This window comes from Mauremys mutica, chromosome 1, assembly GCF_020497125.1.
Source record: "Mauremys mutica isolate MM-2020 ecotype Southern chromosome 1, ASM2049712v1, whole genome shotgun sequence".
Taxonomy (NCBI): Eukaryota; Metazoa; Chordata; order Testudines; family Geoemydidae; genus Mauremys; species Mauremys mutica.
The window spans coordinates 357,067,436-357,091,385 of NC_059072.1; the positions used below are offsets into that span (position 1 = coordinate 357,067,436).

General features: G+C 46.5%; 1 protein-coding gene across 8 annotated transcripts in view; it reads left to right on the forward strand.

Moving 5' to 3' along the window:
- NUMA1 (nuclear mitotic apparatus protein 1) overlaps nt 1–23,950 on the forward strand; it is a 68,965-nt gene that overhangs the window by 9,799 nt on the left and 35,216 nt on the right. For 5 of the 8 annotated variants that reach the window (XM_045023222.1, XM_045023231.1, XM_045023169.1 and 2 more), the window contains exons 1-3: nt 12,057–12,208; nt 19,745–19,817; nt 21,557–21,642. In XM_045023222.1, the coding sequence (XP_044879157.1) occupies nt 19,776–19,817; nt 21,557–21,642 (128 nt within the window). In that variant the 5' untranslated portion in view covers nt 12,057–12,208; nt 19,745–19,775. Of the gene's footprint in view, nt 1–10,235; nt 10,486–12,056; nt 12,209–19,744; nt 19,818–21,556; nt 21,643–23,950 lie in introns of those variants that run through there. The other 3 variants (XM_045023179.1, XM_045023187.1, XM_045023197.1) reach the window with 2 other exon arrangements.

Consider the following 23,950-nt stretch of genomic DNA (forward strand, 5'->3'; position numbering starts at 1 on the left):
CATGTGCTCCAGCCCCCTAAGCATTTTTGTTGCCCTCCGCTGGACTCTTGCCAATTTTTCCACATCTTTCTTTTAGTGTGGGGCCCAAAACTGGACCCAGTACTCCAGATGAGGCCTCACCAATTCCGAGTAGAGGGGAATGATCACATCCCTCGATCTGCTGGCAGTGCTCCTACTTATACAGCCCAAAATGCCGTTAGCCTTCTTGGCAATCAGGGCCCACTGTCAACTCATATCCAGCTTCTCATCCACTGTAACTCCTAGGTCTTTTTCTGCAGAACTGCTGCCTAGCCATTTGGTCCCTAGTCTGTAACAGTGCATGAGATTCTTCCGTCCTAAGTGCAGGACTCTGCACTTGTCCTTGTTGAACCTCATCAGATTTCTTTTTGCCCAATCCTCTAATTTGTCTAGGACCCTCTGTATCCTATCCCTACCTTCCAGAGTATCTACCACTCCTCCGAGTTTAGTGTCATCTTCAAACTTGCTGAGGGTGCCGTCCATGCCATCCTCCAGACCATTAATGAAGATATTGATCTAGTTATGACATGATTGTAAGGTAGGTGGGATCTAACTCAGTTTCTGAACCATAACTAGAGCCATACAACTGTCCAGCTGAGAACAAGGTTAAATAATGGTTCAGTCCTGTGCACTGTGCAAGACCAAACCATTTCGCGGGATTACCATGCTGTGTGTTTTACTGTAGGAATCAGTGTTGACAAGACCTCAGAGATAACAGGCAAATGTTTATTATTTGCATTACTGTCGCACCTCAGAGTCCTAGTTACAGACCAGGACTCCATTGTGCTAGGTGCTGTACAAACAGTCCCTGCCCAAAGAGCTTCCAATCTCAGTGTAAGACGCAAAGCAACAGACGGATTACAGGGCAGGTGGATACAGACAGAAGGGGGATAATATTGGTCAGCATGATAAGCTGTAGTCTCAGCACACCAGCAGCCTGACCGTTGTCAAGGGTTTTGTCGGCATTGCAAAAAAGGAGAATTTTGAGGAGGATAATGAGGAAAATCCAGCTGTGTGTTTCTGGTGAAGCACGATGATCCTCAGTGGAGAGTTGACCAGTGCTTGCACTTTAAAGCCTAAATATGTTGATTTAACAGGCCTTTGGAATGATTAGACGTTCTCTTCTCTAAGGGATGTTTGGCTGGAGACGTAATACTCAGTGCTTGTCGTCCTTGTCAGTTCTACAGACGTTAAGTATTTAATCCTCCCAACACCTCTGTGCGATATCTCTATCTGTGAGGGAGAACTGTGGGACTGGCCTGGTGCTTTAGATTATGAACCCTCAATAGATGAGACGTGGCCTCCAGTTTCTCCTCCTCAGACCCACTACTGTCACTTCTCTTCTTGTCTGGACTGAATTTTTCCTGGCAGGGCTGACGTTTGGTGACTAATACCCTGGTGGCTGATGAAAGCATAGATGGTCTGATCCCTGAGTCTGAGGGAAACTGGCCCCAGGACTGCTTGCTACGTTCTCAGTGGCCTCACGTGCTTTTGGGGTGGGGGTGAGACAAAACGGAGCCTTGTGGAACACTGCTCAAGAGTTCCTCGACCCCGGAGACAGCCAAAGATGCCTTGCCTCAGCCTTCGCAAATGGGGAACGTTGAAGACAGGTTGATGTTTGCTGAGACTGCTAGCATCGAGAAATGGCTTTTCAAAATGAGGTCTAATAGCTGTCCTACTGTCTTCCCACAGAGAAGGGTGACAGACTTGAACAATAATGGCCCCACTTGATTTTTGCGATCAGTGCCACCATGGTTCTGGTTGCAGCCAGAACATGCTCCTGGGATCTCTAGAACCTCAGTGAGCGAAATGGTCAGATTCTAGTAGAAAACACTTCGTTTGTTTGTCCCCATCGGCTGCAAATCTGCCCCTATAAAGGAGGTCAAACTAACAGTCCGGAAGTGGTCATCCTAGTGGGCTGACTGCGACATGGTGCTAAAATGTGGAAGCTTCATTCTTCCATAAGCAGATGAGTGATGGATACTTAGAGATTTGCTCCTTGGGCTGGGATAGGGTCTCAGGTGAAAAACAAATTCAGAGGTTGAAAAAAAAACACCTCATCTACCACTAAGAAAAACCCATTGATGTTCTTTCCATGACAGAAATCTGATTTACTCTTCGATATTGTGTAAGTTTGCTTTTTGCATTGCTCTCGGCTTGGACAAAAAAAATCAACTAGTCAATTTGCTTTTATTCTATTCCTTTTCATTGTCAAATTCTTATACGCTGCCTCAGTGCTGCAATATGTTGTACACACTTTAGGGAAAAATTAAATTGTTGATTAAACTTACCATTGGAATTAAAAGGAGCAATCATGGAAACTATAGTCTTGATCTGTGCAAAACCTTATTCCTGTAGAGCTTCTGTTTTGTATCAGATGTGATCTGACCTTTTAAAGAGGATGGGGAGTTGGTGATAAGTAACAGTCAGCATATCAGCAACAGTCAGCCAAGAACAAATCGTATCAAACCCTGTCGAAGAAAGCTGTTAGGTTGGTAATAAGCCTTGTAGATGGGGGAAGCAGTAGACGTGGTATATCTTGACTTCTCTAAGGCTTTTGATACTGTCTCATGACCCTCTCATAAACAAACTAGGGAAATACAACCTCGGTGAAGCTACTGTGAGGTGGGTGCATAACTGATTGGAAAACTATTCCTAGAGAGTAATGATCAATGGTTCAGTCAAGCTGGAAGGGCATATCAAGTGAGGTCCTGCAGGGATCAGTTATGGGTCTGGTTCTGTTCAATATCCTCAATGATTTAGATAACTGCATAGAAAGGACAGTTAAAGTTTGCAGACAATACCAAGGTGGGAGGGGATGCAAGTGCTTTGATGGATAGGATTAAAATTCAAAATGATCTGGACAAACTGGGGAAATGGTCTGAAGTAACTAGGGTGAAATTCAATAAGGATTAATGCAAAGTGCTCCACTTAGGAAGGAACAGTCAGTTGCACATATCCAATCTGGGAAATGACTGCCTAGGAAGGAGTACTGCGGAAAGGGATCTGGGGGTCATAGTGGATCACAAGTTAAATATGAGTCAGTCATGTAACACTGTTGCAAAAAAGCAAACATCATTCTGGGATGTATTAGCAGGAGTGTTGTAAGCAAGACATAAGTAATTCTTCCATTCTATTCCACGTTGGTTAGGCCTCAACTGGAGTATTGTATCCAGTTCTTGGTGCCACATTTCAGGAAAGATGTGGACAAATTGGAGAAAGTGCAACAGAAATGATTCAAGGTCTAGAAAACATGATCTGTGAGGGAAGATTGAAATGATTGGGTTTGTTTAATCTGGAAAAGAGAAGATTGAGGGGGGACATAAATTTTTAAGTATGTCAAAGGTTGTTATAAGGAGGAGGGAGAGAAACTGTTTTCCTTAACTTCTGAGGATAGGACAAGAAGCAATGGGCTTAAATTGCAGCAAGGGAGGTTTAGGCTGCACATTAGGGAAAACTTCCTAACTGTCAGGGTGGTTAAGCACTGGAATAAATTGCCCAGGGAGGTTGTGGGATCTCCATCATTGGAGGTTTTTAAGAGCAAGTTTGACAAACACCTGTCAGGGATGATGTAAACAATACTTAGTCCTGCCATGAGTGCAGGGGACTAGATTAGATGACCTCTCGATGTCCCTTCCAGTTCTATGATTCTATGATTAAATCTAGGGTCTCCTGACTTTGAGGATCAGGACACTGGACTTATACACGTGTGTTTACCTGACAGAGTCCGAGTTCCTTGGAACACGGGTGCTGAATATGATGGCCTGTGGATAAAAGCATTGGACAAGAGACAGGTTCAATTCCAGGCTTAGCCACTGACTCCTTATGTGACCTTTGTCAAGTCACTTTATATCTCTGTTCCTTAGTTCCACTGTGTCACATTATTGATTTGAACTGGGACCATATAAAACATGTTTGCAACCAAAGTCCTGTAGTGGCACCAAATTTTGTATAAAGGGGATCAAATGAGGTGTCTAAGACCAGGTTATGGGTTGCTGGTTGTGATTACGCTATCTGTATGCATGTATCATTTTTGTATTTAAAGTTATAAGTATTGGCTCTATACTGTCTGTATTTCAAAGTGATGCTGTGCTTCTGGGTGATACCCCAGACAAGTTGGTGTCAGCTTTGCCTAGCCTGCTTGATGGCCCATTAAGGACCATCAGCTACACAACTGACCCATTGAGAGAAGGCAGATGCACCTTGTAACTCAGCAAAGTATGCAGGGACTTGCCCATGTGACTCCAGACTCCATTTTGTTGTCATTTTCCACAGTAAGAACAAAGAAGTGTTCTTACACCTGGAAGAGACTATAAAAGGCTGATGCCTCATCTCCATCTTGTCTTCAATCCTGCTTCTTACCTCTGGAGGGACTTTGCTGCAAACAGAAGCTCTGCACAAAGGACTGAATGACCCATCCCAGCTGGGGATGTTCCAGAGACTTGATTTTGTCGGGGACTCGAACCCCAACAGCGAAGTTCGTTGTCTGACCGCAGAGAGACAGGCAACACCAGCAAGGTCCGATCAAAAGTTCTTTATTGACAAGTGCACGTGTCAGTAAAAGAACAGCTCGTATCCGAAGAGACCCAGCCGCCTCTTTACAGCTTAGTATTAGCTTATATAGACAGTTTTATTACATCATAGATCATTCACTAGAGCAACCCACCCCCTTTGTCTAACAACTAGGAATTAGACACCTTTTAATATATACGCATGCCTAGTCTCTACAGCATTAAATTGTTAATATCTCAACAAGCGCCAAAGGTTAGGAATGCGAGGGAGTTAAAACACACCGAACACTAAACCAAGGAGTTAGAGTCAGAACTGTGAGATGCTTGTGTTTCTTATCAGTTCTTCAGACAGTTTGTTTCTCAACATAACACAGCTGGTCCCAGCCCCTTCACTGATCTCACTGTTTCCCAGGGCTTTGTGAGACAATGCTGCTTCTCAGTATTTTCCACTCTGAGATTACCCAGAAACCTCTAGATGCTTGACTTCAGTCAGGTTGGCACAACTGGTTTTGTGCTACATCTTTATTCAGGCCTAACAATTTGAACCTGCAGCTTATTCTATTACTGCTACAAGCCTGAACCAAGAATTGATTCCATTTAACCAATTCTAGCTCTCATCTCTATCTTTTTCTTTTTATGAATAAACCTTTAGATTTTAGATTCTAAAGGATTGGCAACAGCCTGATTGGTGGGTAAGATCTGATTTGTGTATTGACCTGGGTCTGGGGCTTGGTCCTTTGGGATCAGAAGAACCTTTTTTCTTTTACTGGGGTGTTGGTTTTCATAACCATTTGTCCCCATAACGAGTGGCACTGGTGGTGATACTGGGAGACTGGAGTGTCTAAGGAAATTGCTTGTGTGACTTGTGGTTAGCCAGTGGGGTGAGACCAAAGTCCTCTTAGTCTGGCTGGTTTGGTTTGCCTTAGAGGTGGAAAACCCCCAGCCTTGGGCTGTGACTGCCTTGTTTTAAGCAATTTGTCCTGAATTGGCACTCTCAGTTGGGTCCCGCCAGAACCAGCACAGTTACACACTGCAAGGTAGGGTGTGACGGATAAATTCAGCAAAGCTTGTGAGGCACTTGGATAATGTGGTGGTGGTCACTGAAATACCTAGACATTGGTAAAATGTCATTTAAAGCTTGCTACATTTGTTACCCATCACAGTGACAACACTCTGAAAGGCCATGTCTATACTGGGTATCTCTTTTGCACTGGGTCAGCTACGCTGATGCAAAGCCGCAGTGCGGATGTGCTGCACTGGGGTCAGATGGGGCTTACAGTGGTGATTTATTCTCATTGTGCTAGTGAAATGTTTAGTCATTTCCCTCATCTGAAGTGACTCTGCTCTAACTAATTCACTTGAAGCGTCAAGTGAAGACAGGCATGCTGCTTCTATCACACGCTAAGATGGTCAGGCTAAAGCCCAGGTTAGCATATGTTAAAGTAGACCCTGCCCAATCTACACCAGATTTTTCAAAAGTGCCAGAATGTGTTTTAACATCACACCTCTAAAGTCTAAATCTAGACAAGGCCCAATTGATGTGAAAACTCAAGTTAGTTAAGGGGACAATGTCGCCTTGAAATCTAGGGTATTTATAAAAATTGAGTTAAAAGGATTTTCTTGATCTGTATATAAAGACTCTTTTATAATTAGGTTTGTCGAATAATCACCGTTAACTCACATGGTTAACTCAAAAAAATTAATTGTGATTAATTGCAGTTTTAATTGCACTGTTAAACAATAGAATACCAATTGAAATGTATTAAATATTTTTGGATGTTTTTCTACATTTTCAAATATATTAATTTCAATTACAACACAATACACAGTGTACAGAGCTCATAGTATATTATTTTTTCTTACAAATATTTGCACAGTAAAAATGATAAATACTGTTTCTTTCGTTTTTCAGTTAACTTTATACAAGTACTGTAGTGCAATCTTTTTATCCTGAAAGTGCAATTTACAAATATAGATTTTTTGTTTGTTTGTTACATAACTGCACTCAAAAACAAAACAATGTAAAACTTTAGAGCCTACAAGGCTGCTCAGTCCTACTTCTTGTTCAGCCAATCGCTAAGACAAGCAAGTTTGTTTACATTTATGGGAGATAATGCTGCCCGCGTCTTATTCACAATGTTACCTGAAAGTGAGAACAGGCATTCGCATGGTACTTTTGTAGCGGGCATTACAGGGTATTTACATGCCAGATATGCTAAACATTCATATGCCCCTTTATGCTTCGGCCACCATTCCAGAGGACATGTTTCCATGCTGATGACGCTCGTTTAAAAAAAAATGAGTTAATTAAATTTGTGATTGAACTCCTTGGGGAAGAATTGTATGTCCCCTGCTCTTTTACACCCGCATTCTGCCATATTTCAGGTTATAGCCGTCTCGAATGATTACTCAGCACATGTTGGTTTTACGAACACTTTCACTGCAGATTTGACAAAATGCAAAGAAGGTACCAGTGTGAGATTTCTAAAGATAGCTACAGCATTCGACCCAAGGTTTAAGAATCTGAAGCATCTTCCAAAAGCTGAGAGGGACGAGGTGTGGTGCATGCTTTCAGAAGCCTTAAAAGAGCAACACTTCAGTGTGGAAACTACAGAACCTGAACCACCAAAAAAGAAAATCTACCTTCTCCTGGTGGCATCTGACTCATGATGATAAAAATGAACATGCATCGGTCCGCTCTGCTTTGGGTCGTTATCAAGCAGAACCCATCATTAGCATAGATGCATGTCCTCCGGCATGGTGATTGAAGCATGAAAGGACATGTGAATCTAGTGCATCTGGCACTTAAATATCTTGAAATGCAGGCTACAACAGTGCTATGCAAATGCCTATTCTCACTTTCAGGTGACGTAAACAGGAAGCAGGCAGCATTATCTCCTGTAAATATAAACAAACTTGTTTGTCTTAACAATTGACTGAACAAGAAGTAGGACTGAGTGGCCTTTGTAGGCTCTAAAGTTTTACATTGTTTTGTTTTTGAGTGCAGTTATGTAACAAACAAACAAAAAAATCTACATTTGTAAGTTGCACTTTCACGATTGTTTTATTTTTGAGTGCAGTTTTTTTTGTACATAATTCTACAATTGTAAGTTCAACTTTCATGATAAAGGGATTGCACTAAAGTACTTGTATTAGGGGAATTGAAAAATACTATTGTTTTTTTACAGTGCAAATATTTGTAATCAAATACAAATACAAAGTGAGCACTGTACACTTTGTATTCTGTATTGTAATTGAAATCAATATATTTGAAAATGTAGAAAACATCCAAAAATATTGAAATAAATGGTATTCTATTATTGTTTAACAGTGCGATTAATTGCGATTAATTTTTGACAGCCCTATTTATAATACCACTTGCCATCATAATATGCTAGTACCTGTCCATTAGTGCCTGTGCTAACTTCTCTGGTCTCACAACCACACTTATGAATGTTTTTTAAAAATGGGTCTCCCCCTTGCGTAAAAGGTTCAAACAGGAGAAACTGAACGTGCGGGAGAGGGGAAATGAAATGGGCCATATACAAAGTGTTATAATTGGCACACAATAAATGGAAAAAAGACGGTCTCCAGTCTTTCAGTTATAGTTAGACTTGGCATAATTCAATTTTTTTGTAATTTTGATAGATAATATTGATTTATTTTTAAAGCATTTTATTTATTTATATTGATTTATTTTTTCACAGTTGTGGGAAATTAGGGGATGGAGGATCCAGAGGATTATTTAATGACTATAGATGTTGAGATTCAAAAAATTCAAGCTTTATAAACCGCTGAAACTCAAATTGTCTATCACTTGTCAAAATATAAAAAGTAAATATTCTTTAAACAAAATGGTACCTGTGAAACGTTATGAGAGTAATATAATATCTCACTGAAAGGTGACATAGGGCCAGAAAGAATTAACTCACAGACTGACCTGACCCATGGCCGAACTTTAAAGACTGGTTAGGAAGATCCGTAAATGAACAGAGCTTTGAAATGAAAATCTGCATTGTTAGAGATAGAGTAGATGTTTGCTTCAGGTCTTGTGATGTAAGCAAACAAGTCTTGTCTATTGCCATAGGTTTGATTTAAAGAGCAAAAAAGGAATATTGATATTTAGGAAGATACTTGAGGGAAATAGTATTATTGTCTATATGTCTCTTTGAAGGTTGTGGTAACCTGTATCTGAACCGTTTAATGGATCAATTACCCTGTGCTAATTGCCAGGATGTTTGGGAGAAGGAGAGTTAAGCCTATTGTTTTCTCAGGCCAAAAGGCTACTGGAAATGTATAAAAACCCTGGGACATGATCCTGCTTCATCTCAAATTTGCTTTGGGTTTCAAGAAGGGGAAACCCTAACCCATAAGAATTGAGGTCCCCAGTCACTGACTGGAGTCACCCTGAATATGGACATTAGAAATAGTTCATACATTATAGTCCAAAGGGACCCTTGGTAAATACAAGCTAATCTCTGCTCTGTATCTGAACCTCAAAAATTGAGTTCAAGTCTGTATCTATATTGATCTGTTAACAAACTCTCTCTCTTTTCTTTTTTAAAGAATTTTAGCTTAGTTAATAAGAATTGGCTGTAGTGTGTATTTTGGGTAAGATCTAAATTATAATTGGACCTGGGTGTGTGGCTGATCCTTTGGGATTGGAAGAACCTTTTCTTTTATATGATGAGATGAGATTTTCAGTAATCATCATCATATCTGATGTGTGTCTGGATGGAGGCCTGAAACTGGACTCTTTAAGGGAACTGTGTTTGGATTTCTGAGTAACCAGTGAGGTAATACAGGAGCTGTTTTGTGCTGGTTTGGTAAATCTAAGTATTGGAATATCCACCAGATTTGGGGGTTTGTCTGCCCCGTTCTGTTTGCATTTCACCCTAATTGAGTGACCTCAGCTGGCTCCCACGGGCAGCATTGTTACAACCTGTTTTTACTGTTCATTCGTTAGTCTGTTTGTAACAAGCCTAATTCAGAAGTCTAAATGACTGGATTTTGACTCATAAGTTCTCAAGCAGCATTTTTCGTACTTATCTATAATAATAGAAATATACAGATAGGAAAATATTTTGTAGTCAGTTGTGTGTGTGTGGTGAAATAGACCTTTACTGACATTTACCGATAAAAATCTAATCCTTCCAAGCCTAATTATAGTGATCTTGGGTGTTACTCGTCTGAAAGCATTTTGCCCACTATTGGTACAAGTGATTCTTTTACTTGTCAAGGGTGAACGGGACTAGAGAGAGAGGGTGGAAACGGAAAGCTTTCTATGTAGCAGAGGCATTGTTGTAACAGGAGCAGGGATTGGACTTGGGGTCTATTTTGAGCTTTAGGGCAGAAACAGTCTTTTTCTGTGTTCGTACAACATCTAGCACAGTGGGATTCTGGCCCATGACTAGGGCTCTTAAGTGCTAATAGAAATAACAATGGCTCTACCTGTGTGACCTTGGGCAAGTAACTAAACTGTGCCTTCATTTCCCCATCTGAAAAACGGGAGGATTCTTGCTTCAAGTGTATTTGTAAGGCTTAATTAGGGGATGTCTGCAAAGCACTTTGAGATGCTTAGAGGACAGTAAAGCATTGTCCCTGCCCAGACATAGTAAGAACACTCTGCAGCGTGTATATATTGCTTTCTGATGGTCTTGAATGCTTTACAGATGCTAACGAAGTAAACCTCAAACCATCTGCAAAATAGGAAGAAGTGTCCTCATTTCTAGAGCTGGGAGAAACCGAGGGCAAAGGCTGTGACTTTCCCACTGTCATACAGAGAGTCATTTGCAGAACCAGGAGCCAGAAGCAAGGTCTCGTGCACCTAGTCCTGTGCTCTGACCACAGGTCGACCCCAAAACACAAACTTCTGTTGACAGCTTTGTGTCTATTCAACCAGCCGTGCTGGCTCTTCAGTCCCCCTAAAATGCATCAGCAGCCGTTGAGCTGAGAGGTAAGTCTAGCTATATTAGACTGAATTTAGAAAGGAAGCTGTATAGATTGACAAGGCCTGCAATGCTTATTGTATCCTCCAATGTGCATGCAAGGCTGTAATCTAGCTTCTGGGTGGGCAGCAACTGTGCAGGCTAATGCAGTGACCATTGTCCACTTAGCAGCAGCTGTGGTATAGCTTTGGGCATCTGCTCCTGCTTTACTGACAGGGCACGTCCTAGGGCTGAAAGCTCTGCTGGGTTGGCTACTGTTGCACATCCTGTGGGTATGCATTTGGGAGGGCCCTTTGAATAGTGGTAGGGGGAAAACTCTGACCCTTCCTCTCAAATTCCCCAGTCATTGCCAGAGCGGGCAGGCAGCTAGAAACCCTCTGGCCACTGCAGGAATGTGCGTAGGTTTCAGCAGCCATATTTCCAAGGGAAGGCTGGGATGTACCCAACCACAACAGAGAGGATCAGTTCAAAGATGTGTCTGTGTACTTCAGTCAAGAGCAGGGAAAGGGTTAAACACTGATCTGCCCAGGTTGAAGGGCACTTTTCACCCTTCATGAATGTACAGATTTTTTTCCCCCACTAACTTCTTAAACCAGCAATAATTGGGATGTTCATCCTGTTTGGGTTTTTTAAAAATCTGGTATCAGCTAGGTCCTTTTTTGAGTCCCTGTGTCGTGGAGAGTTAAACATGGAGCTCTCAAACTCGCTTAAGCATAGTTCCAGCTCCACGGATTTCGAGTGGAATTGTGCCAGTCCACAGCTGCATGAAACCCGGGTGCGCTTAAACAAGGCTTTTCCCAGCCAAACCATCTGAAAAGCCAGGTTAGCTGGATCTGTGTCTTCAAGTCTGAATTGCAGAGTATCGGGGCTCTCAAACACAAACTGAAAATGATTTTAAATTGGGGCTCGGGCCCCCAGCCCCCTTTTTTTGATAGTAGTTGTTACAGTGGCACCGAGACTCTGAGCAGGCTGCCTGTTTTTAATAATGCCCCATCACTAGCCCCACTCTGGTTCCAAGACCTTTTGGAGCTGAAGGTGGGGTGGGTATTGCTCTTAAATGGCGAAAATGAAAATGACTGTCCCTGGATTCGAGGGCCAGAAGGGCACATTGTGATAACCTAGTCTGCCCTCCTGTGTAGCACAGGGCTTTGTAGCCAGGTCCCCTGAATAATTCCCTTGGTAAATTGTTCCAATGATACATTTTTAAGGGTGAGAGTAATTCACACCTTACTTCCAGTCTGAATTCGTCTAGTTTCACATGAAGCTATGAAACGAACACGGCTGCCTAAGGATTTCCCTTTAATGTCTGTGTGGCGCTGCGTAGGTGCCAAGCCTGATCATTCCTTCTCTGGTGGAATGCCGAGGCGTAAACTGGTCGCAACAAGCGTCTAGATCTAGGAAAAGGTTTAACAGGGGCGGCTCGGTTTCCAACAATGTGTCCATTTAGCATGACTGTCCATTTCTGAATTTGGTGGCAGCTTGCCACCTACTGAGGCTGCTCCTGCCGCGCGTCTTTTTGTGCCGTGTGCCTTTAAAGAAAGCAGACTCCTTGCTGTGACGTCTCTCTGGCTGTGGGCCAGGAAGCGGGGGAACCATCTCCTGCCAGCCTGAGAAGAAAACCAACAACTTTTCTTTTGTGTGTGGTTACTCTCCCTTTTTTGGTCTCTTCCAAGGGTTTAAATGCTAATGGCGGATTAAAACCCTTACACAGATTGTGGCTTTAGAAGTCTGGTAAGGCCTCAGCGAAGACTTTCTCTATCTTCCTTGTTTGTTTAAACATGGATGGAGGGGGGCGGCGTGGACGGGGGTGTTTTAAAAATAATAATAAAATCACGGTCTCCTAGCTCCAAAGTCGGGATGGGGTATCGGGATTCTTTAAAATCAGCAGGATCAAGATCTCCTGCTTGCCCTGAAAGGTGCGAATAAGTAGCTAAACTCTGAAGCGACAGGCTAAGTTTGATTTGCCAACATCCGGGAGTTTTGGCTTCCCGTGGAGAGGGTGGTTTGTTTTTTTTTCAAAATAAATGTCTTTGTACTGACTGCGCTCGGTGGTGGTGGGGGGGTGGCCCCTTTCATCAGGCCAGCGGGGGCTGGGAATAGATGCAAACCTGATTTTTGGGGGGGGTGTGTGTGTGAGAGAGATGTACGTGAAAGACTGTGGTGTTGGTTAATGACCAAGTGGCAAGCGCTCAAATTCAGGCAAATTGCTGCGTGCTTTCTGCAAACGGATCACGCCCCCCGTTCCTCCTCTTTCCTCTAAATCCAGGCCAGAGCTCTGAGGAATAGGGAATCAGGGGGCGGGGGGAGGGAAGAAGAAGAATATAAACAAGCAGCCATGCTGGGGACTGGAGGAGTGGGAGTGGATCGTCCCTTCCTCTGGGTGTGTGGTGTGGTTAGCAGAATTGCTAAATCCAAAGGAACATCCTTGCCTAACATGGTGTTTTGCCTGGGTTAGCCACTCAGGTCAAGCAGCAGAGCACAGTCCCTCATGTTAAAACCAGTCGTGTGTCTGTCCAGTGCTGCTGTAACTCCCCTGAACAGCCACGTATTGAACCGTTAGTGCAGCGTATTCTGCCAGGGTTGGATTTTACTCCCCTTGTGCTCAGCCCAGGGGAGGATACTTCTTCTGCAGTGGTGTGGGGCTTCGGGTGTCAGGGTGGTACCTGCGGTTGTGGAGCACCGGTAGCAAGACTGAGGCTTTTGTTACGTCACATTTGAAAGCTTTTATTCAGGTATCACCAACACAGATTCCGCCACCATGAATGTGGCCTTGCGGCGGAAATTAATTTTTTCTTCCCTTTGATCCTTTGAGCTGCTGACCTTTCTTTCCCATCCTTGAAGTGAGGGAGCGTAGAGAAAGAGCACAGCAAGCATGTCTGCCTCAAGCAAGGAAGATCGATGACTGGCATGTCTCCTCCTCCAAGGGAATTACATGGTCCCTACTCTCCCTAGGGAGCGAGCCGCTCTGCCAGGCGTAGAACTGTCTGTCAGGCATCAGCAGCACCGCAGGCTGGCTGTGACCAAGAAGTGGTCTGAGCACAAGGCTGAGAGCGAAGGATGCTGGAGTTATAATCCCATCTTGGACACCGACTTCCTCTGTTCTTGGGCAATTCACTTAATTTACTATTCTATTATTTGCATTGAAGGGCTCACTCAGGTTCAGGCCCTTTTATGCTACGCATCCTACGCCTTAAACGAGTTCATGCCTTAAAGAATTTATAATCTAAAAGGCCAGGGAGACAAACAAGTGGACAGGAGGAGGAAGGACTAGGTAGTAACAGGATGTTTCACACTGTGCCTCGCTTTTTCCATCTGGGTAACGGGGCTAGCACCACAGAGGTGTTGGAAAGATTAGTTACTTAAGCTAAAATTTTCAATCTTGTGTTCCCCAGATAAGAGGGGCCAGACTTTCACAGGTGCTTAGTGTCCCACTGAAGTCAACAGGAGCTGGAGGTGGGAAAGGGGGCACTTCATTGAGGTGCACAACTCAACGCATTCAAGTTAGAAATATAGCAGCCTGGAGGGTTTTTTAAAAAAATGTGAATTTCTTGCAGTCTCCAGCAGTTTTCATCAGCAAGTCTCTACCCTGCTCCCACTGCATCTCAGTCCTGATTCGGAGAAGCTACCTCTAGGGATGAGGCAACAGTTTCCCTGGGGTATTCAATCTTTTGGCAATCTGCTGAAATTGCCAACAAAGAGTGCTGATTGTGATGGTCGTTTTTGTGATGTGAAAAACTGCCTGCTAGGAATTAGACCAAGACTGTTTAACTCAGGTGCACTAAAGATGCTCATCACCAGAGTATCTGGATTCTTGCATAATCGCTAGATAAACCATGACCCCTGTGGAGTTGGGAGCAGAATCCTGGACCTTCAGCTCTTGAATCTCTGCCACTTGAGCTCAAAGAGAATCAAAAAGCATCTCCCTTCATGTCAGCCACAACAGCCATCAGAAGATAAACGTTTGGCGCTGCCAGCCTGAGCCAGGTTTGAACGAGTGAATCTGTGACCTGGAGGCAATAGGTTCTGTATCCTGTTAGCATTTCTTTGTGTGCTGGAATTTAGGTGGTAACAGGTGGTGTTTCCAGCAAAGCCATGGTTTGTACAGACGTTCTCTGCTCTCTTCACCAGACGGGGGTGAGAAATGGCGTGGTCTAAGCAGGCCTTGAAAACTCCAAGCAGTCACTCAACCAGCAGCGAGAAGGAAATCTTCCCTGGTGACTGAGGGTCTAACCCGTGACCTTCTGCAGCATCGATTCGCTTTGGTCTTTTCAAGCATAAGTTCCAAGTCCTTGTGGCTGCAAGGAAAGCTCTCCCAATGGAAATGGAGTGTGAACTGCTGCAGTGCTGTCTTTCAGTGTCTGTAGATAGACCCTCCATTATCGCTGCTGCTGCCCCAGGCTCTGGCAAACAGCAGCTGAATTGAAATGAACCAGGCTGGTCTGTTTCACTGCTGGTGTTTAGAACCTGTGAGCGACAATGCCACGGTCAGAAATGCGGTCACTTTGTGCTCTTGCTTGGGAGAGTGCTGAGGAGCGGCAGCTAACCTGGAAAGTGGAGTTATCCTGGGGAGGAAGGCAACAAAACAAGTCTGAAGGAGAGAGCAAGTGAAGGCCTGTCTTGCACCCCTTAAAGAAGCCAGGGAGCTCTGAAGCATGGAGCAGAGACCCAGCTTTGCTTTTCCAACAGCAAGAAGGGGCCTGTGGTTGTGGACCTTCCTGTTCTGGCACCTTCTAGCCAGCGGCTGATATGAGTGTCCCTAAGCAGCTGGTAGGGACAGCGTGTCGGTAAAAAGTACAGCACCCTGTCCTTTCCTGGCAGCTGGCCTGAACCTCACTGGTGGGTGTCCCTCTAGCTCCTTCTTCTTCCTCACCTGGCTAGAAGGTTTAATCCTCCGGCTGGTAGGTGTCTGAACTTCCTGTGAGCTCTGGTTATAACCACTCCTTCCCCCTCCCCAAACCCTTAGCCGTCCGGCCCCCTTCAGTTCTGTAGTGCCCAGTATTATGCATGTTTTATCTGCCTTCATTCTCTGCTGTGCTGTAACAGTGTGGCAACCCCACAGGAAGCAAAGGTCGCTGCGCTGCCGATGAGCTGCCATGGAACCGAGTGAGACGGGGTAAAGACGCAGGCTACTCCAACCTGCTAGTAATAGGCGGTGGCACTGGGGGGGGGGGTGTCTCCTCTGCTGGTGCTTACTGCAGCTTCCCTTGGCTAGAGCTCGGCTAATTGGCTCCAAAGTCCAGGAGTTCGATTTCATCCCCTCCAGCAGGTGGTTTGTGTTAGCTCCAGTCATCAGAAGGAAATGGATCTGGCAGCTCTAAAAGGGACTGGTTCTTAGTGCTCACTTCATGGTAAATGCCAGAGGTAGGAGTGCAGCAGTGCCCTGGTGCTGCGGTGGCTGTAGGGATGGGGTATCTCCCCTCCCTCCCAGGACAGCATTGGTGCTGCTGCGATTCCCCAGAAAGAGTTAACAGGAGACCATGGAGCGGAGCAAGGGGAGGAGTTTCTTATCATGGTGTTTGAAATGTGAGAAGGGCCCAATACAGGAGCCCTTTCATCTCTCCAGAGAACAAGCCTCCCCAGCTCTCTCCAGAACACCTCTTTCCAGGTCTCCAGCAAAACGAGAATCTGACGAAGTTTATGAGGGTTTTTTCCTCTCCCCGAAGGAGTCTGATTCTTCCAAAGAAACCCAGGCAAGGAAGAGAACCTGAAGAACCTTAAAGGGTGTGTTACAAAGCGCTGCCTTGGAAGCTTTTTAGGGGTGGGAGGCTCAGACGTGGCTAAGGAAAGTCAGATGTGTGCAGGTCTTAGCTTTCGGCTCATGCCACAGCAAAGACTCTAGTATGCTCCGCCGGGTGCATTTCCATGGGCAAGTCTCTTGGGCGTGGCTTTCCTGGGATTTCAGAGGAAAGGGGAGGAGCCTGGGTCCCATGAGCTTTGATCTCTGGCCAGCACTTGCCGAACTAGGAAGGGTGCTGATTTCAAAGTAATTCATTAACCCTGCTCTCCTAGCTTAGGAAGGACCATTGGCCAGGATCATCCCTGGCAGGTGTGAACTGGGCTCTGTGAACACCAAGAGGTTCTTGTGACACTTCCCTCCAGTTCGACCCCACCCGTGACAGAGCGAGAATGCTAGTGCAGACAAGGCTTTGGAGTCCATGGAGTTTCACCAGGGAGAGATTTAGCCTAGTACACTGAAGCCTGCGATCGTGCTCACTACAACTCTAAAATCCATTCCTTCCTCGGTCATTGTTCCCGCCGATGTTTCAGTGCAACCCTGGGGAGGAGGGAATCTCTCTTTTCAGATGAGATTTGTCACTAGGAGAGTGTCCTAGCTAGTGTCTGGTTTGGTTAATTACATTCTGCTGACCTAAATTCCCTCTGCAGTTCCAATTGGCTACAGTGTTCTGCTGCGTTTCCTGCCCTCTGGATTGTGTGGCGTATTGCCCTGTGCTGTTAAACGACTGCTGTGTTTTGCCCCGTTGGTGGTTGCGTTTCAGCAAAGGGAGAAATAATCCCCACGTGCCCTTTGCCTACCTTACCAGGCTGCTGCAAAGCATCGAATTGCTCCCGCCTCTCCTGGAGCTTGGCTAACATTCAGAGGCCTCAGAGTTGAGCCACACTTTGCTAGGTCTCTGCTTAGCAGTTCATGTTTAGCTCTCCTCTGGGTTTTCCTGGGGTCCTGCTCTCTTCCAGGTAGAGCAGCGTTGGTGCTTAGCAGGGACACGAGGGCCATCACCCAAGAAGAATCAGCTGCTGCTCACAGGTTGCCAGCTCCTAAGCTGAGAGCCTGCTGGAATGAAGAGAAATCCTCCCCCTGCTGTGATCTGGGTGGGGGCGGGGTGGGGAGAAACAGAACCAGCCGTTTAGTGGGGGAGGGGTGGGTTGGACAAGCCAGAAGTAGCTGCTGCTAGCATCTATGCTGGATGCTGTTAGAAGCCCCTCTTCCACCCCCTGTAGCTTCCCCCAGTGGGCTTGGTCTCAGCAATTGGGCGTGGGGCTAAGAAGCTCCCTTCGGGGTGAAGGATGGGAGGCAGCAGCTGCCGCTAGCGGTGAAGGAAACCTGGCAGTCTGCTACAGAACAGGTTGTTTAAGGCCTTTATGCCACTGACTCGAGGGACGGCTCTGATGGGGACCCCCTCCGCCTCCTGATGGTGGAGCCTTGGCTTGAAACTTTCAGGGTGGGTGGGGAGGAACCGGACTGAGCTGTAACTCTCTAAGGCCCAAGCCCCTTGGCTGAAAGGCGATGGAACACAGTCTTGCTGTAGCTGTCTCGGGGGTCTGAATGAGGACGTCACGCACAGACAGAATGAAATGCAGTGGAAAACCACAAACATCAGCTACTCCTTGCGATCCCCCTGGGAGTCAGGCAGGCTCTAGCCCCACTGCCCAGATGGGAGATGAAGGCAGCGTGTTTTCAAGGCCAGAGGAAGAGCTGGTGTCAGAGCTGGGTTAGAAATTGGGAGTCTCTGACCCCAGTTCTCTGTTTAGTCCTGTACCTACTGCCGTCAGTGGACCTGCTCCTCGGGGTGGCAGTGAAATGGGGGTCAGACAAAGCTTAGGAGATGAAAGAGAAGGCACTGTAGTGATTAGGGGGCGAAGGGGGGTGCTGGGGAACAGGGCTAGTCTAAAAAAAATGCCTGGTCTCTGCCTTACTGAGCGACAGTGGCAAGTCAGTGTTCTGAGTGGGGACAGCACACGCCTGTGGGTACTGACATACTCCAGTGTTTGTACTTGTCCAAGATGTGGTAATGGCTCTTCTCCACTGGTCTCAGGCCATACAAAGGGATCCAGGGCAGCCCTGCTTGTGGTCCTCCGCACTGTGTTATAATTCGACGACTCCTGCCCCTCCCGTAGTGCTTGTATCTTAACAGAAGATCCCACCGCCCCGAGTAGGTTAGCTCCTTCTTTGGAACCCTGGTGCTCCCCCCAAGAGCCAGAGGAGGTGGCACCAAATGTGGTGGGGAAGGAGGAGACCGCAGATGGCTGCTAAAGCTTAACTGGTGACTAGTTTGGAACCGTATTCTGTAAATGGATATGGAGGGTTAAAACCAGGCCTACTGTAACTCCAATCCCTGCTTACAGCAGAGCTGGATCTGGCTGATAGAGTTCAGAGTAAATTTCTCTGGTCTCCCCATCATCATGGCATTCACCACCTGCTCTCCACATCAACAGTGGGGAGACACCTTTAACCTAGAACCCTCACTCTCTGCATAACTTATAATTCCCAGCAAAGATTTATGTGGTCTCCTGGGAGCAAAGATGGGATTCAGAGGACAGCCTGGCAGTGGTTTGCTTTAGAATCAGCTATTCTACAGATTTTGTTTCCCCTACGCTGTGTCTGTCTATTTCTTGTCTATTTAGTCCGAAGCTCTTTGGGGAAGGGACTGTCTACTATGGTCTTTATCCGGCGCCCAGCACGATGGGACTCGGATATTGGTCGATATCTAGACACTACTGTAATAAAATTGATTACGCCATAGAGAGATCAGCTTGGGGAAGTGACAAACACACTGGAAATTTCCACTACATGCATCTGACGAAGTGGGTATTTACCCACGAAAGCTCATGCTCCAAAATGTCTGTTAGTCTATAAGGTGCCACAGGATTCTTTGCTGCTTTTACAGATCCAGACTAACACGGCTACCCCTTTGATAATAAACACACTGTAGAACTTTGAATGGCTTTCAGCTGAGACATAAACTTCAGGCCCTGACCTCTCTCAGACAACATAGGTCCAAGGCGTTTTTTAATTGGTATCTGAGCTGTGTTTCAACTTAGGTCCTCAGACTACTACTCCACTGTGCATTCAGGTGGATGTGGCATTCTTTGCTGCTACTCCTAAAGAGTTGTAACATCATTGTGTGTGGCAGAAATGCATCGGTTCTACCCCAGAAGTGGCTGCATTTGTAGGCTGGATAAAGTGATTCCCCCGGACTAGTTCATAAGGAAGTTTGAGATCTTTCAGGATGAAAGGTGCTAAATAAATATTGACCAGCAGCAGGGGTCTGGAAGCCAGGAGACCTGGCATGTATTTGGCTGTACCATAGCAGAGTCACTTAACCTCTGCCTTCCTGCCAGTGAATTGAGATGCTGTCTCACCACTTCTGTACAATGTGCCGAGATACTCCGAGGAAAGGGGCTATAGAAGCAGAGTAGCCCCTTTCATTGGTTCCTCTCTGACCTGAACCCATGTCCGGTGCTGGTTGTACATAAATCTGCATGTTCCATTCAGGCTTTAACTACTGTTTTTTTTCTTGGCCCTTTTAGGTTTGGAGGGTAACCTGGCAGCGTCACAAAGATGTCTCTTCACGCTACGAGGGCCAATGCTCTCCTGGCCTGGGTAAAGTGTCCATGCCTTACTTCTGCCTGCTTGCCTTGCAGTATGAGTGGATAGGCTCTTCTCCCCTTGGCACAAGGCCTTCTTAATTGCTCCTGCTTCTTTGAGCATGCACTTCTCCCTGGGGATGTGGGGTGGGGAACCTCCTCTGCAGCTCTGAGCGGGGATCGACCATTAGAGTGAATGCAGTTGGATGGGCACTGGTGGGTCTGGAGCCTTCCTGCCTTGCAATGTCACCTTCTGGGCTGCTCTCTGTAAGGCTCTGAGTTCTACAGATTTGACCGGGTAGTAGGTGAGGGTGGGGGGACGTTTGCTCACAATTCCTGTTGATGAGTTCAGTAACTCCTCGCTTAACGTTGTAGTTCTGTTCCTGAAAAATGCTGCTTTAAGCGAAACAATGTTAAGCAAATTCAATTTCCCTATAAGAATTAATGTAAATGGGGGGGAGAGGGTGTTAGGTTCCAGGGAAATTTTTTTTGCTGGACAAGTCCTGTGTGTGTGTGTGTGTGTGCACGCGCACACACACAGTATAAGTTTTAAACAAACAGTTTAATACTGTCCACAGCAATGATGATTGTGAAGCTTGGTTGAGGTGGTGGAGTCAGAGGGTGGGATGTTTCCCAGGGAATGCCTTACTGCTAAATGATGAACTAGCACTCGGCTGAGCCCTCAAGGGTTAACACGTTGTTAATGTTGCTTCACACTCTACAAGGCAGCACGAATGGAAGGAGGGGAGACAGCACAGTGGAGAGAGACAGAGACACACACTGTGTGTGCAAGTGACAGAGAGACCTATCTTGCCAGTTTAAGTACACTGACCCCACTCTACGTACATTGCCTTTTTAAGTAAATCTGCAAGTTGAGGCAGCAGCTGCTGCCAGCAAGCTCCCTCCGTACTGAGACGTGTTGTCTGTTCTCCCACCCCTGCTCTGTGAAGATGGGGTAAAGGAGCGGGGGGCAGGGGACCACCCTGACATCTTTCCATCCACCCCCGTACAGCAAGCAGGAGGCTCCCAGGAGCAGCTCCAAGGCAGAGGGCAGGAGCAGCACACGGCCATGCAGGGAGGGACAGCTGAACTGCCGGCAATTGAAAGCCTGCTGGGCGACTGCCCACAGGGAACTTCAGGGTGCTGATGGGGGGCTGCTCTTTCTGCAAGCAGTGGACAAAGCAGGCGGCTGCCAAACGACATTATAAGGGAGCATTGTGCAGCTTTAAACGAGCATGTTCCCTAATTGATCAGCAACGTAACAATGTTAACCGGGATGACGTTCAGTGAGGAGCTAACTGTAATTGGAAACGCTGGGCCCGGTCAGTCCCGCCTTGGAAACTTGCCCTGAAACCAGTGCAGGGGCCATGAGCTTAGTGGCTAAAGCACAGCGGGAGGCCAGCAGGGACTTGCACTGGGGTTTCTAGCTGTGCAACTGACACGACTCTCTCCGGTCAGTCTAGCTGTAAATGAGGCAGAAGGTCCTTGGCAGACTTTATGCTGCCTCTGAGCATCTCCGGGGAAACGCGTTATGAATGAGTCCCATGTTAGTGTCTTGTCTTTGGCTGTGTGACTGTCTTGTCACAGGGTGCAGGAGTCGTATTGGACATCCAGATTCAGGGCTTGAATTGGACCAGCTCCTGCCCTAGAATCTAAGCTTTCAAGGCCAAGGTCACCCAAGTCAGTCACTGGCAGAGCTGGGCGACGTGCTTGCTAGTGGGTTCCTAGTTTTTGACTGTCCTGTCCTGTCCCCAGGTGAACAGCCTGAAGGTTGACAATCCCCTGAGTGCTCTGTCACAGCTCCGGGACTGCAGCGTCTTCCTCAAGATCATCGACAAAGTGTGAGTAGAAGCAACTACAGAGTTTCCCTTCGAACTGCCTTGCTGGTCTCTGAACAAGAATTAGAGGGTTTTAGGCTGCCACCCATCACCGTAATATCTGAGCACTAAGCCTATCTGCCATGGGAAAGGGCGGTGGGTCCCGAGCCTGCCTCTCAGCTGGGGAGCATTAGGGAGAGTCCCCTGGAGGTCTGATGGGAAAGGTGTGGCTGGTACCCTGGTTCCTTTGTGCAGTGTGCTCTCAAGTCCCTCCTTCTGCTGCCTGTTGGCTTTTCATTCACAGGAGTTTTTTCTGGTTGCAATTCCGGCTGCCCCAGCACTGAAGTAGCTCCCCCACCGCGGGAGAGTTTGAATCCCCTGCACCTTGGTTCCTTAGGTTATTACAAATCCAGTCCCCTCTAAAATGGAGTCTGTCGTCGTGCTGTGAAAATGCAGTTCTGTCCTGGGAAGCAGAACGACCCGGGGGGTGGAGAGGTGCTCGGTACCGACTGTGCCTCCAGTACGTCAGCATCAATCCTCTTGGTGTACGCTTTTCACCAAATGATCGCTCCATGCGGGACTTCTTAGCCCTCCCGCAAGGGAAAACCTGCACAACGCCTTCAGCGGGCGAGCCTGGGAGCTTAAATTCCAAACTTTGCTAGACACTAAACATGATGGACTCCATAAAGGCCCTGGATTTATGGCTCATTACAACAATCCGTAACACACTAACCCCCCCTTTGTCCTAGAGTGTGATTGACACAGCTCCACCAACACAGCAAACGGAGGCAAAGGTGGTTTTTCTAACTGGCAGCCCTGCAGGCTCCCCTGGAATCAAGCAGGGTTCGTTCTTTCTCAGACACTGTGCTCTGTAGTTAAGGTTCTGCTGGCCAAATCCTGCCTACCGTGACACCTGTGCAGCTCAGTTGCCTTCATCAGGGCCGCACAGGTGTAACCCAGGACAGAATTTGGTCCTGCAGTTGGAACTCTGGGAACTCCTCTAATGATGCACCATCCACAATAGAGTCCAGCTCACCGTCCTGTAGCTGTTGGCTCTGAAGGGCTAATGGGGGTGTGTTTCCCCCATAAGGGCACTCCTCCTTTACCCTTCCGTGCGCTCAAGGCGTAAGCCTGCGAAGTTTGGCATCCCCAACCTTTCCCCGTTCCTAGGGCTCCGAGCAAAAGGCACCCACCTTTACCCGGTTCCTAGGGCTCAGGACCTAAACTTCCCCAGGTTTGCAGGGCCGTTTGCCAGTGAAAGAGCTTTACCCAGTAATATTCTTAACCTCTATTTATTAACAGTTACCAAAACAGAATACACACACTAAGCATACAGTGCTCACCACCACCGGTAAGGCAGCTGAACTTCTCCTGGGGGCCAGGCAGGTTCTCTGGGGCTCCTCCAGCTTCTGCATGGCAGGGTGAGGTCTGGCAGCTCTGATCTTGGGCTGCGTCCTGGAATTGGTTCCCGAAGAACTTCCTTTTGGACTCCAGTTGATATAGTGAAACTTGAGCCCTGCTTAGCTCTACCTGAACCAAAGTACAACAGAATTCTTTGTCCGCTCCTAAAATACTGTGAAACAATTCTTTACCCACTCATACCCCCACCACGTTAGTTGAGTTAAATCTTGCAAAATTAACTATGCAACAGACAATCAAAGAACCAGACAGACAAACAATAGAGAAATAGGAACCGTAAAGGCAAAACAATAAACTACACATTTCACAACCACAACTGTTGAGAAGTGATTCCTTGCCGGACAGTTTCTGTTTCTTTATCTGGCGATGGTGGGTATTAGAACAGGAGCCTTCTCAGCAGCCCGATATGACAGTGGTTTGATGCAGTTTAGATGGAATGTGAGGATGTGACTTTCTGCTTCTTAGCTGATGGTTGCTGCTGTCCTAATGTGGCTGCAGAAAAAGGCCTCAGACCTTTCAGGTGTCAAAGCTGCTCAGCTCCTCCTGCTTTCTGGAATCGCACAGGACAGCTCTGTGCAGTAAATAGGTGCCGTGTCCCATAGACACTCCTTGCTCTGAGCGGCACCATTCCAAGGCTGGGAGCTCCCCTGTCAATGCTGCATGGAAGGGAGTAACTTGGGGAAGCCCTGGCAGTGGTGAGGCAGTTCTCCAGCACTGCTGCTCCCTGGGAATGCCAGGCTTGCTTCTGTGTATCTGCAGGATTGATAAATCTTCCCCCCCACCCCCATATCACAAAGGGCTCTGTATTCATTTCCGTAAGTGAGGAGTGCAGAGACCTGGGGGAGGAAGTGGGGTTACTCTGGGGAATGGGTTTGTAGAAGTAGCTCTTTTGGGAGCAATGTTTATTGGCTGC